Consider the following 16,020-nt stretch of genomic DNA (forward strand, 5'->3'; position numbering starts at 1 on the left):
ATTGCGTCAACGCACACGGACACGGCAAATCTCATCCCCAGATATCGCACTATGGCTCAAGCAATGCTGTCTGCTGAAGTCATTATTTCTATTATATTCGGCATCCTTCAGTTGATTGTCGGACTTGTTTCTCTCTGGCAGCAGCGCCACCTTCGCTGGACGACTGGTAAGCTCTCTTCTCTCCGAGGTAATTACTGAGGGCTGATATAATGGCAGATTCGAGGCCTGAAAGGAGAAGAAATACTTTCTGAGAGCGCAGAGAGGCCTGCTTACTTGGTGGGGGCTTGACAAGACTGGAGGCAGAATTGAACCTGGATAAAAGTAAGAAACAGGCACAGTATTCCCGTGTTGCAGGATGGGATGCACTCGACGCGCTGTTGGAGGTGATCGAGGCGGTTGGATGATGAAGTTTACCTCAGCCGACGAGGTCTTGAACGCACTTGACCGTGTTGGGCGAGTCTCCAACCTGGTTGATGGACCTAGTCACAGCGCACAGCAGATATTAAACAAATGTATCGACGCTCACCACTCCCAGCCCAGGCCATAACATCCCCCACCAACCTCAGAACCTCCCATCATCCTCAAGGCAAGCCCCAAAGAGTCGAAGGCCCCTCGACCAGCAGATAACAGGATACACACTGGGAAGCCGGGAGATGAGTGCACAAGGCACATAATCCACTTCCCTAACCCACCTCATTGCTGATGGCGTCGACAAAGTACTGAGTACTTGTTTGTTGATATACCGCTCGGAATACAAAGCAGTCAAGGATGGGTCTCTCCTTGCGCTCCACCTTGCCGTGCGGAATAGCCAAAGGCTAGACATAGAAATCACTGAGAAGAGAAGCACATCACGTTCGGAACATGGACTGCATCCTTGGCTGGTCCTATATGTCGTGTGGTTGTGTTGGGTATCGTACATTTTCGTCCCCAATCTTCATTATTTCATCCTCGATATCTGCTCGCTTGTCAGTTCTTCGGTCGCTCCAACCATCCTTCATGACCTCCGTCGGCCTCCGTTCATGCTGTCGAGAGTCTTGTCAATCTCCATAATATCCAACATCTCAACCTCCACGTCTCGCTTTGTAAAGTCATCCGTCTCATCTGCCGCGTCATTCAGGGTGTCCATAAAGTCGAAGCCAACACGGGGCCGTGATGGTGCCCGGTTATTCGACACAAGATCATCTGTGATGTCATGTTGCCCAGAGGCAGACCGTAGTCGCAGTGTCCCAGGCTTGACGGTGCTGAGGTTGAAAGTTGCCTTGGCCGGCCTTCCTGGTTTGCCATGCACGATGATGGCATCTGACTTCTTAGAGAACAATCCCCGTCTTCGTGTGTTGACAACTGCGCCAATCTTCTTGCCCGGTCCGTCATCTCCCTCCCGGACGATGACAATCCTGGAATCACCGAGAATCAATACATCGGCAGGGAGGTCTCCATCCTGGATGGCGGTATGATTGGCGTCTACCACCAGACCAACTCCATTGCACCTCTCGCCCAAGAGACCAGTGGACAGATCCAGGAGCTTGACCATCCTAGTGGGTTGCGCTCCGCTGAAAATGTCTACACCAGCACCAGTTCCTCTACGAAGTTGGGAGTCCCAGAATCGCAGAATACCAGGAATGACGCACACGTGTTCCAAGCCACCAACCCAGAGCACGACTGTCTCGTCTTGGACAGCGTTTCCGGTTGTTGGTAGAGCCGCTACCGTGATACCGCCCTGGATCGTAGCCAGGCGATCAAGAGTGATGGCAGAGCTGAGGGAAGCCGTAGCTTGACGTCGGGTGTGTGGGGTCATAGGTGCAAACTCCCCAGTGCTGCTCTCCTTGTTCTGCATAGTAACACTGCGGAGCGAGCTCGTTCCCTCCACATATCCAGACACGTTGAAAGCTGATAGCGCGGCTCCACGAACTCCAGACTTCAGCTTGCTTGAAAGAATAGCACCCGATCCAGCAGGGCTAACACCATCAATGTCCCAAATTCCCCACATGCCATCGGCAAGGAGAGCCAATACCGCGCGGCCGTGTGCTATCCAAGCGGCGTCGAGAATAGGCTTCCTTGTCGCCGAGGGGCGCGCAAAAGGCTGGTACAGGGACAACAACCAAGAGCCCTGGCCTGGCAGTGGTCCAGTCGCATCCGGGTCATTCAGAGAAGCAAGCGCAAAATCATAGATCCGCACGCCTTGCACCGCGGAGACTGTGAGCAGCTGTGTTGTGTGCGTGGGGTTGAAGGATATGCTCTTGAGGGGGTTGGGCAAGTACTCAGTCTGGAACGGTTCAAGGGCTCTTGTGGGCTTGTCCTTGGGGTTCAGGGGCACATCCCAGAGACGGAGGACGCCCGAGGCCTCTCGCGAGTGTGAAGCGACGACCGCCCGTGACTTTGTGCCTGGTCGCTCAGTGGCCGTGGGCATGATCAGGTTGATGGCGATGCCCTCACTGTGCTTGCTCTGGCCGCCAAGCAGGATGAGCGACTCGCCCCAGGCTCCAGAACCAGCATTGCCTGCTAGGAGATCATTCCTAAGCTCCGGCCTCGCCTTGCTCTCTGGAGAAGGAGGAGTAAGAGGAAGTGTGATGACGTAGACGTCGTTGGTAACGCACGAGACAGCAAAGACCATCTTCTCGGTCAAGACTTTGGCTCCTCCCCAGGCGGCATCCTCGGCAGGTGTTAGGGTCATGGGCATCACCGCAACCTTCAACACCGACGTCCCAAGAGCCAGGTCGAGCGTCTGTACAATCTCGGGGTAGGGACCATCCTCAATCTCGTCCTCGAATTCGGGCTTGTCCTCAAATTGGGGCGCTGTCTTGGACTTGGCTGGCGGTTCCTCATCGTCCGAGTCGATAATCATGATAGAGTCCTCGCCTGTGCCATTCTGCTTCTCGTTCTCTTTCTCGAGCGCCTTCTTGGCGGCCTTGAATCGCTTGCCGCCTCGCCAGGCAACGGTCACACCGTTTTCGTGACCGTATATGAGGATGGTCGCACCCTGGGGAGACTGGACGGGGTATGTTTGCACATCGTTGACACGTCGCGAGAGATTGTATCTGTGGGGGTCAGCTGGCGCTCTGGATGTCGTCCTTTTAAGGCGAGGGTGTCTTACGTGAACTGTGTGTTTTGCGCCGTGCGACGGATTCGGGGAGCTGTGATGGAGCTCATCGTGCAGCTGAGCTGTGGGCGAAGAGCCCTGTGAAGAAGTATTGGGGCTATATGTCGATGAGGAAACGCCTCTAGGATTAGTGGAGTTCGATTTCTGGGTTAGGGTGGGTGATGGCGCAGATTGAATGGTGTTGTGATGGTTGAGCTGGTGCCTTCCAACTGTTTGGAGCCAGGAACTTTTCCAACGCGACGAGATCGCGCCAAGCTCCCAGCTCTCTGGTCACGTGATTGGCGCAACCTCCAACGACGACTCAATTCGACTACCCTGGACTCTTTGAACGCCGAGCCAGTGCTGGCCTTTGTGCACCACCCACATCCCATATTGATCTTATAATGGTTGATCACTCTCGTCTTTGCTTATTTCTTGTTCTGGTAACACATTTTTCAATTTGTGGGCTTTGATGTGGCGGTTTATGTGAGCAATACTGATTCCCAGCGCTTGAGCTCTAGTCAAGCATGAGATGAAACCACTCATCAAGCTAGAGTTAGAACGGAAGAGCACACACCAAGTATTGCCAGTCTAGACGCCAACTTTACAAATCAATCTTCCATATACAGGAGATTTAAACACTCTTATATGCCTAGGGCCAATGGCAAAAAGAAGAGCTGCCGAAGGAGCAACAGTCAGACAACGACCAAGCAACCAAGCTTATCTCGTGACTCAAGACAGCAAATGTAGACCATGGAAACCAAGAGGGCAAGCAATCCCCAGTCTAAGAACTCAATCTAAAAGTAGTGTCCTAAGAGAATACGGGAAGCTTTAGCTGCGTGCTTGTTCCACCCCTGCCGTGTTGACTCCCACCAAGTCTTGATCGAAAACTTACCACGGATCTTTGAGAAACACAAGGCAGGTCGAGAACAAACAAGACAGACAAACCTCAAACTTGATAGAAACCGGAGGTGAGCGGAATTGGGAAAACCGCAGCGATGATACTATCTCAAACCGACCTATTGATGATACCGTAGGAACGTCAAGGGGCAACGAGCTCGAACGCGGTCCGGGCATGTGGCTGGTTTCACTAGGAGCTCAACATCATCCGATGGACTTTGGTAGGGACTAAACTCGTGAGACCACATCCAAAGAACCAGCTTTCAAGTCTCAAGTGGTGGTGTTTCGATTACTACGCGCAATCCTACATACAGAAAACACCATGACCACCCTCCATCGGTCAATGATTCGGAAGAAGAAACAACGATCAAGTAAAAAAAAGGTTAAATAGAGCGACGATAGGATATCCCACACCATCAATAAACCAGCCCCCTCTTCGTCGTGATATCTCCGCCAGGGCTGGCAAAATCTCCACTGCGTCCGTCCTGCTGCATCTATGTGACACCTCGCTCGCTAGCACCCCGCCCAAATATCCCAAGAGGACCCGGTTGCCCTCTAATTTTTAGACCTGCTCCCCATCCTACTCGCTAGATAAATGGAGAATTTGTACAGAGGAGACCTCGGACTCCCAGTCGTAAAGAGAAAAAAGAAACAGACGTGCCGATTACACGTGGGGTATGGTTGCCGCCATGATGCTCTTACCCGGAGATGACTTCTGCGGAGGGTGCTGGAGAATGACGGTGGCATCCAGGGGATAGTTGCTGCGGCGTTGCTCTCATCTTCCCCAGTCGACTGCTCGAATCAAAGTTTGAAGCTGAAAGTGACGAGTGAGGGAGTGGACGGCGTAGGGAGAGCCGGTGTGCCATGGAGCGTGCTTGATCAAATCCAGTCGTTATTTCCGCAGAGGCAAAAGAGAATAAAAAGGTCTAACCCTACGCCCAGAAAAGAGTCAAACGCCGCCAGATCGTCGGGGGAATCGATCGACCAATAGACATGAGCTATCATCCCAAAAACGCCGTGAATGCCGATGGTGAGGTGGATGGGGAGTGTTTGGCTGATAAGCCTTGAAGAATTTTGGAATTCGCTCATGCGTTGGTGACCTGGTCATGTTAGTTGGACATATTTCAATAGTGTTCAGTCGAGCGTCATGAACTTACCCGAAGAATCCTCCGAGAGTAGTCTTGGTTGTCAGCGATGCTGCCATCGCTGAGTCGTCGGTGCGCCATGACAGGATCGAGGCGAGAGTCGGTCATGGAGATGCTGCCGCTGCTGCCAGGAGGCTTGGAGCCGTTGATGAATGCGTTCACAGCAGCGTTTCTGCGATGCTCCTCCTCGATTTCAGCGTTTCGTCGGCGGCGGACAAAGAAGATGGCACCAGCAGCAATAGCACCGACTACCACCACACCCACAACGACACCTGCGGCAATGGCGGCCACATTGGGACCGTCCTTCTTCTTGTCGTCGTCGGCAGTGCTAGAATCGGAGGGGGAAGTGACATCATCTGTGTGTGTCACGACAGCAGTGCTCTCGGCGGCGGTGCTCTCAGCCGCCTTGGTCGATGAGGGAGCAGCACTCGTGGTCGTCTCTTCTGGCACATAATCATCAACGGCAATTTCGATACCGGTGTTGAAGACAGAGTAGTAGGTCTTGAGGGCACCGCAAGCCTCTTGGGGGTAAGCTGGGCATGGGAAGTTGCAAAACGAGTCCTTGACTAGATCGTCCTCGGGAGGATAAACCATGCCGCAATAACACTTATCGGCCTTCATAGCTGACACATACATGCCAGCATCTTTGCAAATATCACCACAGTAGCCGCTGGTGACCTTGGCTCCCGATGCCTCCTGGGTAAAGTTGGCTCCAGATGAGAAGCATCCATGCGAAGTCAACTGGTTAATGACGGGGGTGACGGCTGGCCTTTGTTGTCCGTCCTTAGCGTAGACTCCGAGGAAGTTGGCAGCGGCCAGGAAGGCCAACGAAACAGTTGTTGTGGTCTTCATTGTTGTTGGTTGTGTATCTGATATAGAGCGAGCGTGAGGGAGGTTTGGGTTGGTTTGATTAATCCGCTTATTACGGGAGCGGGCCTCGAATCAGATCAACTGGAATTGAGGCTTGCCTGATCCAAAGCTGAGGGTTTTCTTTTTGGTTTGTGTTACTCCAGGCTGGTCCAAAGATGTGGTGAATCGGCACGATTTGATGTCGGTCGAAATCTCTCGATTCACAGTGAGCCAAGTCGATGACGCGAACGGGAGAGTCGTCGATATTAAATGAGACGCTGTGAATCCTTTGTCGATTGGATATCAAGGGCACAGACGATGGTCGACGAGTCGAGCGAGCAAATGTCGTCGGTCGGAAGAGGAGATGGATCGAGAAGAAAGGAGGCGAGAGATGATCGGATCGTGTCGTGGGTGTCGTGGAACCAGACAAGGTGGTAGAACAAAGAAGCTTAAGGGCAACGAGACGAGACGCCCTTGAACAACGAGAACCGAAAGAAAAAAGACTCAACGATGGAAAGGAGACGAAGGCAGCATTGGTCACTACAATACGCTCCAAAGGTGAAAGAAGATCAAACGCTTTGCGTGTGGGGGGAGGTGAAGGAGGGACTGGAACGAACGAGCGGCGGGAGGGAGTGGCTTGTTTTGTTGAAAGGGGAGATGGCGAGAAACGGAGCGAGAGGAGAGAGGCAGCGACGGGACTCGACCACCAGAAGCGAAGCGAGAAGGAGACGGAGCGGAGGGACTTGGCTTGGCTTGGAAGGGAAGTGGGCAGGGAAGGGACTTGGAAGGGCAGAGCAGGGGAGACGAGGAGCCAGGAACAGGAGTCAGAGCGAGCCCAGGCCTGGGATTACAGCGAGTGAGCGGTAGAAGAGCGCGAGACCCCCCGGGAGAGAGCAGGGAACAGGGGGGTACGGGCAGGGGGCATCCAGAGGGTCACAGGGGAATGCCCAGCCAGTGGAGTTGGCATCAGGGAATCAGCAGGGATTTGGGCACCATTTTGGGACCATATTTGGGTGGTGGTGGTGGAGCTGCAGGGGGTGGTTCCTGTTTAATTGCACAAGAGAGCACAAAATCATGCACGGCATTAGACCTGCGCTGCACTGCGCTGGGCTGCACTGCTCGTCCATCGCCCGCCACTGTCCGCTCCATCCATCCCATCCAGAAGCCCAAAAGCGCCGAAAACACCGCCAATGGGATGCCGACTGTTCACGGCTTCAGCTTGTTGGGCGGCGAATCATGCAGCACGGTCGGCGCGCACAGCACAAGTTTGTGCGAACAACTCGGCTCTTGCACAAAATGCAAACGACGTGACTGACCACCTGCCTCACCTCACACCCCGTACACGAGGTACCTCCCGTGCGCTCAACGCCGCGACACACGACACAGAAGACGAAACCACACCACGGAAAACGTTCACACAAGACTACGACGGTACCTATACGGCCCGGGACACGGGCGACACCATAGGAAATCACCACAATCGCCCAGTGGCTGGATCTGGAAACACAGGGCGTCAGCTAGAGCCTCAGAGCCTCAGCGAATCGATGGATGCGCATCAGCACGCCCGAGAGAGCCGCCCTGTGTCCCCTTGAACAAACGTCTCGGGTCTCATTGATGCCTCGTTCCTGAGCCTGGCGGTTGACCATCATGTCCATCCATCTCCCTCGACCCTCGAATCAACCCCCCACCGCTTCCATCCCCTGGGCTCATTCAACACCCCCTCCATCCCTGGCTGGCGCCGCGCCGTGCGCCGGGGGTAATGCTGGAGGCGCTGGGACCGCTGAAGCCGCCTGCAAGCCACCTCAGCCAATGCCTCGAGTTGGGACCGTGGAATGTGCTGCCGCTATTGGAACATGCGGGCCACGTCAAGCTTCGGGATCCTCAAAAGGCAACCATGGTTCTGGTCTCGATACGTTGAGAAAAGCTTTTCGGTGATGCCTTTGCGATTTTGGGGAGGACGGCGGGAGATAGAGTTTCTGCCATGCGAGCTGCTCGCCTTCTTCCCCTTCATTTCCATCTTGGGTCTTCTCCGCGGCCTGGTGCAAACCTTGTGCATCGAGTTTATGTCCACTTTGTGCCCTGATATTCAGGAACAGCATAGCCTGGGATACGTACCTCGCCCTCCTCGACCCAAACTGGACGTGATTGCTGCAGATCATGTCCAAAGCTGGTCCTGTGCCGCGAAACTCAACCTCTCGGCGCCAACGCTCGTTGATCAAATCAATTTACCCGTCCCAACCGCAAGCAAATCACGCGTGCGGCGTCCACAAACCTCGGCGGTTGAGCGGGAAAAGTCAGAACGTGATAAGGTCTTTTTGTTCTGGAGGTTCGCTCTCGCGGTCGAAGTCGGCTTGCGACGACCGAGATGGCTGAAGCTTGACATCCCCATGTTCAAGTGGAGATTTCGAGGCCCATCTCGACCTTCATTTGCACGTCAATGCACACCCACGGCGCAATCCTCGTCTCGACCCTTTCATAAAATGTCACACCCTTTGTGCAGACTTGTGCATGCCATGCCCCCATGGCGGATCAGCAAACCCCAACAGGGCGCGCGTCAGCCATCACCACGCCGCAATGGCCGTCTCGATCCACGTGTCTGACGAGGCTTGCTGGTACGGGGGATGCATCAAGTCCATGGAACGAGCAATACGGCTTGCAGGACGACGACGTGCGTAGGAAGCGCTTACACCTATAACAGCGGAAGTATGCGTGGCAGAGTTTGCAAGAGAGGTAATACTGCAAGGACCTCGCTGGCACAATGGGATGAACGGGCGAGTCGCGATTCTGGTGTTGGTGGTCTCGCTATCTCGGTGTCTCTGGGTCTCCACCTCGGCAACTCGATCGAGGATCGAGGCATGCAGTCCTCCGTACGGAGTACAGTACGGAGCAGCCAGTTATGATCACAAAAGAGAAACTGACAGGCTTTGTTCGGGGTGGATTGTCCATGGCCGCTGGGTCTGGGTCTGACGGCCATCGGAGTTGCATCAACCAGATCACGCCAAGCACGACCCCGAGCGACACCCAACCTCTCGGTATCTAGCCCTGCGCAGAAACGAGATTGCTCAGGGCTACGCCTCGAACTGACAACAACGGGTGCATCTCTTGCTGGCTCCTATCGAAGCTGAGAGAATGTTCATCATTCATTCCCGTGTCGCGCCCATCAGCAGCGATGCGTGACGGCGGTCGCAGAGTTGAAACAGCGACTAGAAACGCCGCCTCCCACCCAATCTCGTTGGCTGCTGTCACCCACCCAAACGGCTCCGTTGTCAGAGGTTTAGACTTTTCCAACTGCCAAGACGATTGCCGGGCGCCTGTATCCCGCAGAGTGTCCCGTAGAGTTTGAGCTTGCTGACGAAGGCAGCTGAATCGACTCGACTCGGCAGGAGAATTGAATAGAACCGATCTCGTGGAAGAGGACCGTCTGAGCTGAATCAAGTCCGCCGCCCCGACCGACCGATCCATCACTTGCTTTTCAGAGGGGCCGCCGTGGTTCCCGAGCCCACTTGGTCTGAAGGACTGGCCGGTAGCCACATGGCGGCTTGCATAACTCTGGACAACCTCTGGATAGGGTTAGGTTTTGCATCACAGACCAGGCACTAATCGCACAATTCCCTGTTTTGTGTTTTCTTCCATTAAAGCGCGCGTATAAGGTTAATCACCTTACGCGTTCATGGCAGGTGAAAAGGATTGGTTCCTACATTAGCGACGGCACTTTCCCTTTCTGTCGAGAGACTGACAAAGCGATTCTTGATTTGCTGCCCACCCCTCAGATGACACATGTGGGTCGAGTCTGCGTATTTGATACGAGGCCGCGAAGCCATTCGCAACTCGATTTGCTGCCGGAGTTCCGGAGGGTAGGAATACGTACTCTGTGGGAGGGTCGAGAAAACCTGGCAGATGCACAGCATTGAATGGCCACTTGCCTTACGGAGTACTGGAGAGGGAAAAAAGAAAGAAGAAGCGGTCGAATCTTGTGCCTGGCGTACCTGAATGTTCAATGCAAGGAGTGTCGTGAAGTCAAGGAACAAGGAAGACGAAACCAGGTGCAAGGAACGAGCGGCTCAACTACTTGTCAAAGCTTCCAAACAAGCTCCAGGCGTCCCTCTGGCAAGGCAGATTTTCTTCTTTTACAGAAGGACAGAGAGATTCAGCCCCCTCGGTGGCACCCCCATGATCCCTTTCAAGATCACTCATTGCTTGGTTGACCACTCCCTACTATGTAAGGACCACCTCTCCCCAGCCAGCACCCATTCATTCCCCTCAACTGCGACCGCCCCAAGACATGGATCAGTACCGTTGCATTCTCCCCCATTTCACGGGCTTCTCCAAGCTTTGAGGGGGGACCAAACCCTCGTGGATTACCATCTAGTTGAGATTCAAGGACCCCGTGGATAGCTTCTAACAAGCCAGACCCGGGTTGGTGGTGGCATGACCCCGAAGCAAATTTGGGTTGGCGATTATTTCCTTCTGGAGCACGGAGGGTAATATATCTGGCCGGCCTCGCCCGCGGCGGACATCTTGACCCAAATCGTTGGGCACCGCAATTATTCGTTTCTTTTTTGCATCTATTGATACTCCCCGACCGCTCGCGGTGGAGAGGCCTGCCTGGCTTGTGTCCAGGGGACCGGATCTTGAGCCGTTGAGCCAAGACGACACTGTCATCTCGACACCGTTGCATTACATCGTAGATTGCCCATCGGGAATCAGGACGCTGACGGGTTTCACCATGGCTATGGTTGCTCCGTCTATTTACTTTGTTCCATACCCGTTAAACCAGCCTCATCAACAACAACACAGAATACATATCTCTGCAGATTACGGCATACGGGATACAGCTTTTGTATGTGCAGCGGGCAATCTTCCCCTGTCCTAGACACTGCGGCGTCACCGGCTCGACGTGGCTTTCGTCCCGAACCACCCGCCCAGACCGTCTTGTGCCTTTGTCGTTCGTTTTGTCGTCTCATGTAGAATGGGAAAAAGGCTGGGGGATGGTCGTTTCCACAACCACTGTCAATTCAAACAAACATATTCGTTCTTGAAGGTTACACTCTTTCATCTCTCCATTCCTCGTCCTGAGGCACCTTCATCTTGTTTAGGAAGTCGAGACACTCGTCCCCCATGTGCCCCAGTTTATCGAGATTACCATGGCTGTGCCACGTTTTTGAGCATAATTCACCCTCCACTTTCATCTTCATTATTGAGTAACTATGAATTGACCGTATAACTTCTTTTCCCCTGCACAATCACTCATCAGACCCTTTTTTCCTTGTTTTCCACCCCTTCCGGCCCGGCGCTTGTGGCCGTTCGCCGGGACGCGGTCCGTCCATTCGCTGGTCTTACCAAACCTTGCCAACTGACTATAGTCCCTTTTTTCACTCATCCCCTTCCACTGGTCGTCGGCGGCGGCGGCGGCGCGGGAGAGATTGATCAACCGTTGAAGGCTATTTTTGGCGTCTCTCAATCTTAAAAAGATTCACAATCATTGGAAGTTTGTCGGTTTCCTCTACCGGATGTGCTGGGGAAAAAACTCAATAGTAGGCTCGAAAATGTCACCAGGCCGCGCCAGCCTGAGTAATCGAGATGAGATGGCTGCGGAGTTTGGGCTTGGTTCCCTTTTTTTGATCTGCGGGACTCTATCGCCATAGTCTCCGTCCACCGACGACGGCCTAGATCCCGAAGTCCTCTTTTCCAAGTTTCTCGTTCCACCTGCAGAGATGATCGTCTCTGCAGCCCTTGCCACCGTCGACCACTAGACCTCCTATAGACAAAACCTCCATATTCTGCATCATGAGCTTTTTCACTTGGTCTCCCTGCATTCCACGGTAGTGCTGGAAATAGTATATTCCCCCCGTCATGCCAGTCACTCAAGACAAGGCGTGCGTGCGTGTGCCCCTTCGCGCCGCCTGTGTCTCATTTGCTGTGGAGTTCATGTGCACGCACCCCGCTGTGCAATATCGACAACGTTTGGGATATTGATCTCGATGAGGCGAAAAGAACAAGACTATTGATATTGCGGATTTCGATATCCCATACTACTCCCTGGTATATCGCTAGTTGAATAATAGGGAGGTTGAGGGCGCAGAGGCTGAGGGGACTCGATGTTGATGGGACTCGGGGTCCAAGATGCACTCGGCTGCGTCTCTTCCATTGTTCCGCCCGGCAATTGGACCTCTGATTGCTCTGTATCTTGTCGTTGGGTCCTGGGCTGGGATTCCCTTCGTGTTGGCCCTCTCCAGCATCCGAATATGCTGAGTACGCGTTAGATGCGTGTCCTGAGGGAGGATGACTGGTGTTCAAGACTCACCCGAAGAATATCAACAGTAGACCACCAGTGACGCCCGATCCGATTCCAGCACCAACTCTTTGTCTCGAATCCAGGTCTAGGTGATGGTTAACTCGAATGTCGGAAGCCGTGGGAAAGATATCTCATCACTCACCATGTTCCCAACCAATCCCGGGACTGCCATTGTCATCGCCATCGCCATCATCATCATCGGTGGGTTGAGGCCCCAGAGTAGGTTGAGAAGCAGTTGAGTAGGTTCGACTCCCTGTAACCGTAACGCCCTCGGTGGTTGTTTCTGTGGCTACCGTCAACGTGGCTCGCGAGGTTGCGCAGCCGTATGCCTCTGCCGAAAAATCGGGCCAAGTCCAAGTCTCACATCTTGAGCTTGGCCCTTCAGTGCTGCAATGGTTATCGATTTAACAGCTACCCATGAATCATGGAAGAGATTCTCACCATTCGACAGTGAGCCTGCCAGATGCAGTGCCAGATTCGATGCACGTTGTTGGGATGTAGCATTGGTCGTCATCACAGCAGCCGAGATAGTTATTGTTCCGGCCAGAGACGTAAAGGATGGCACAAGATGAGGAACATGTCACTGCATCGTCGGGGTCTGATGTTTCGTCTGTTAGTTGTGCTTTCGTGATCCTTGGTATTGCTGGGTTGAGAGGAACCACATACCGCCGTTGAAATATCCGCACGTGCGGGGGTCCTCGCTATTCGTGGCACTGGTTGTAACAGAGCTAAAAGAATCATCTTCATCGTCAGCTCCCACGGTTATTGTTGTTTGTGCTACAGCCTCAAAGGCGAGGCTGGCGGCAAAAGCAAGGCAAAAGACGTTCCCCCACATGCTGGGCAATGGGCTTGAGGGGGATTCTCCCAACTGCCTCCATGCAACAAAATCGCACGCCGGGGTCGTTTCTCTTATCTGGCGACCATGAAGTGCCAGGGACTGCTCAAAGCCCGGTCGGCAACTTTCGATCACATTATCGTGGCGTGGTGGGAGCGAAGGGGGGTAATGAGGTCGCAGTGACATACATCTTTTCAGCTTTCAGCTGTGGCTGATCAATATTCTTGGCGACGTCGGCACAGGTGGCATGTGAACAATCATATAAGAACTGATCCGTTGCTCGACGAATTGCTTCATAAAGAAAGGAAGACCTATCAAATCTGCCTGGAACTAATCTCCAGGTGCCACGATCGACGAGATGGCCCCCAATTGCAACGCGCTGGCACAGTTGGATGACTTCTCCGACTATGTGGATATTCTCCACGACGAGACAGAGTTTGACGAAACAAGGCTTGAGGTCTGCAAGAATGAGATCTGCATTGCCGTCTATGGGACGGGCAACCCTGACATATCGGGCATTGGAGTTTGTGATGCGCTTTCACCGTGGTTGAACGCTCACTTACACGTAGTAGGTTGCTACCGCCTATATCCTCGAGTTTGCCCTCGGCGCCTTATTGTCCCTGGCCGCTATTAGGCTCAGGACCCAGTCTGGGACTGCAGCATATAGATGGAAGGAGATAATACAGTGCGGTCTCGACTCATTCTTTTCCTCGGCAGCGTACTTTGCCCTGGCAATCCAGCTCGCAACCATCATCGTGCTTGTACGCAAGGACTATGGCATTAGCAACGCTGACTTGGGTGCTATCGAAGCCCGTATCGCCCAGTCCGTCTCTGTCGTAAGCATGATGCCGCTGCTATACCCAGCTGCTCTGCTGGAGCCAGAGCCAGAGGATCGCAATGAGAACCGGGATGTCAGACACAACTCCAGACTGCTGTTGCTGAGCGTGACGTTGGCGCTATCATTCTTCCCTTTCCTTTCGAGGTGTATGCATGCGTTCGGACCGAGCCCCATTGGAGGTGGCTCCAACTCAGAGGTTAGCGATGAAAACTGGGCCAAGGTTGCGAGCATGTGTTTTCCTGGGGGCTTCGCGGATCTCAAGGATGATATGATTTGGAAGGCTCTTCCGGGACTGGAGTTGACTGCCAGCCTGATCACGTATTTGTTTGCTTTCTGGCTACTATCCGGCCTCCCAAACACACGCTACATCCCCAACAAAGACACAAAGGGTCATAGGGGGGTCGAGAGGATTCTTTCCTGGCGGGAGAGAGTGACCAAGTGGTTTGAGCATAGGAGGCGCTATACGATAGTACCACTCCTTGCACTTATCGGCTTCACGATACCGCTGATAGTGATGATTTTCACATTGAGGGACTTGCAAAAGGAGCTAGCCGATTATATGAACCATACATATGAGGGGGATGATTGGGGATTTGGGCAAATTGTCTCTATTGTGTTGTTTGTTCCTGTCGGCGTGGACATGGCCTACTGGTGGAGGTTTGGGTCATCATATGAACGATGAGGGCAGAGGGGTTTCTAATAGTCCTTTTGGTTCAATTATTTAACAACCCTCTGCTCAATATGACTAGTTGAACTCAATCTCCTTCTGCCATGTTCTGGATTATCTAACTGCGAACAATTGTTGGCCTCGCCGGTCAGGGGTAATTGTCTGGCTCATCGTTCAGATTCTTGGAGGCAATCCTCGGATCTTGGCTCGCGAATATCTGCTAGCAAACTAGTTCTCATCGAGATGCTGCGATCTGGTGTGAACAACAAGGAAGGTAGTTGATCACGAGCCCTAGCACTAATCCATACAATCACGATGGTGTACCATTACAACGGGTGTTGGTCAGGATACGGAATCAACCCGGCTTTCATTCCAGGTTTCATCTGTTATTGGAGCTTTCCTCTGGCTCGGCCAGGGATAGGGATCACGTCAGAGATCATGGGGGCCCGATCCTCAATGTGGAGGGTCTCAACGAGAGGGTAGGATATGTTCAGGGCCAGATCAAAAGGGCTCTCCGAAATGAGGACTATACCTTAGTGGCCCCTGTGGTGCTGGTTCTGCGAGCGAGAAATGAATATCGGCCAGTCAGAGAACCGTGGCTATCATGCGGCAGTTACTGTCTTTCGCTGACCAGTGACCAACTCCTACAAGAAACGGATACCTCTCGGAATTTATGGCGTATGACATTCTCGTAGTTTATTAGTAGATCCGAGTGACTAGATGGGCGTATTGGACAGATGCGTACATTGACGGGTTTTGGTCAGATATTTGGATTGCTCTAGGTGCATCTGATGTGGGCATCGCAGAGGCTGGGTGGCATATCTCTACTATCCTCAATACGTGTACTATTTTAGTTGAACTTGCAGCATGAAGGTCAGGGCTTAGTGCTCATTATTATGTTTTAATTAGATAGCAGCTCGAGATTGACAAACTCTTGAGTTCTTGACTGCATCAAGACCTTGACTTGCTCTTACAGGCAGACCATGGCTTTGGATCGCATTCTGGCCAATGGGTAAGGGAAAACTGACTCCCAAGAAAAGATATAAGAGGCGTGAGTATAAAGGCATGCCGACAGGTCTATTCCCTCGATCGGCTTGCATTTGGAGGTTGAGTTGTTTGTCTTGAGGATTTGCTCTTTCGGGCGGCCAGGGGTATTCTCCAAGATGATTCAACCAAAACAAGCAAGATGTAGGACTTTAAATTCATTATACCGGTGATATAGGGACCCTAGAAGCTCATCTGATCCAACCCGGGAGTCTATCTTAGGTAGAATCAGGAGACAGACACCCACGGTTGTTTGACGCCCATCCATTAGCTCCATACTATCGTGAGGAGGAGACGGGTAATTAGAATGGACTTTGCCGAAATTCTGATCTAGGTCGGATCTTATATTGGGCTTGTAGGACTCTTTGCAT

At 53.0% G+C, this 16,020-nt stretch overlaps 5 protein-coding genes across 5 annotated transcripts; 2 read left to right on the plus strand and 3 right to left on the minus strand.

Annotated features, from left to right (window-relative positions):
- Window positions 1–994: 994 nt before the first annotated feature.
- On the minus strand, window positions 995–3,147 carry MRS44_007423 (uncharacterized protein; the record flags this gene model as incomplete). Its single annotated transcript, XM_046272230.2, has 2 exons — window positions 995–3,035; window positions 3,092–3,147. The coding sequence occupies 2 exons, from the start codon at window positions 3,145–3,147 to the stop codon at window positions 995–997; spliced, it is 2,097 nt and encodes a 698-aa protein (XP_046129042.1).
- Window positions 3,148–5,061: 1,914 nt separating this feature from the next.
- Window positions 5,062–5,973, minus strand: MRS44_007424 (uncharacterized protein; the record flags this gene model as incomplete). The annotated part of the gene is made up of 2 exons (XM_046279232.2): window positions 5,062–5,076; window positions 5,134–5,973. 2 exons carry the CDS (start codon window positions 5,971–5,973, stop codon window positions 5,062–5,064), a joined length of 855 nt encoding a protein of 284 aa, XP_046129041.1.
- A 1,187-nt stretch (window positions 5,974–7,160) lies between these two features.
- Window positions 7,161–7,562, plus strand: MRS44_007425 (uncharacterized protein; the record flags this gene model as incomplete). The annotated part of the gene is made up of 1 exon (XM_065620533.1): window positions 7,161–7,562. The coding sequence occupies one exon, from the start codon at window positions 7,161–7,163 to the stop codon at window positions 7,560–7,562; it is 402 nt and encodes a 133-aa protein (XP_065476605.1).
- A 4,409-nt stretch (window positions 7,563–11,971) lies between these two features.
- On the minus strand, window positions 11,972–13,100 carry MRS44_007426 (uncharacterized protein; the record flags this gene model as incomplete). The annotated part of the gene is made up of 5 exons (XM_065620534.1): window positions 11,972–12,218; window positions 12,275–12,350; window positions 12,408–12,652; window positions 12,707–12,875; window positions 12,932–13,100. 5 exons carry the CDS (start codon window positions 13,098–13,100, stop codon window positions 11,972–11,974), a joined length of 906 nt encoding a protein of 301 aa, XP_065476606.1.
- A 358-nt stretch (window positions 13,101–13,458) lies between these two features.
- Window positions 13,459–14,620, plus strand: MRS44_007427 (uncharacterized protein; the record flags this gene model as incomplete). Its single annotated transcript, XM_046284221.2, has 2 exons — window positions 13,459–13,623; window positions 13,673–14,620. The coding sequence occupies 2 exons, from the start codon at window positions 13,459–13,461 to the stop codon at window positions 14,618–14,620; spliced, it is 1,113 nt and encodes a 370-aa protein (XP_046129038.2).
- Window positions 14,621–16,020: the final 1,400 nt, after the last annotated feature.

Source organism: Fusarium solani, assembly GCF_023522795.1.
Source record: "Fusarium solani strain SB1 chromosome Unknown bctg00000004, whole genome shotgun sequence".
In the NCBI taxonomy this organism is placed as follows: Eukaryota; Fungi; Ascomycota; class Sordariomycetes; order Hypocreales; family Nectriaceae; genus Fusarium; species Fusarium solani.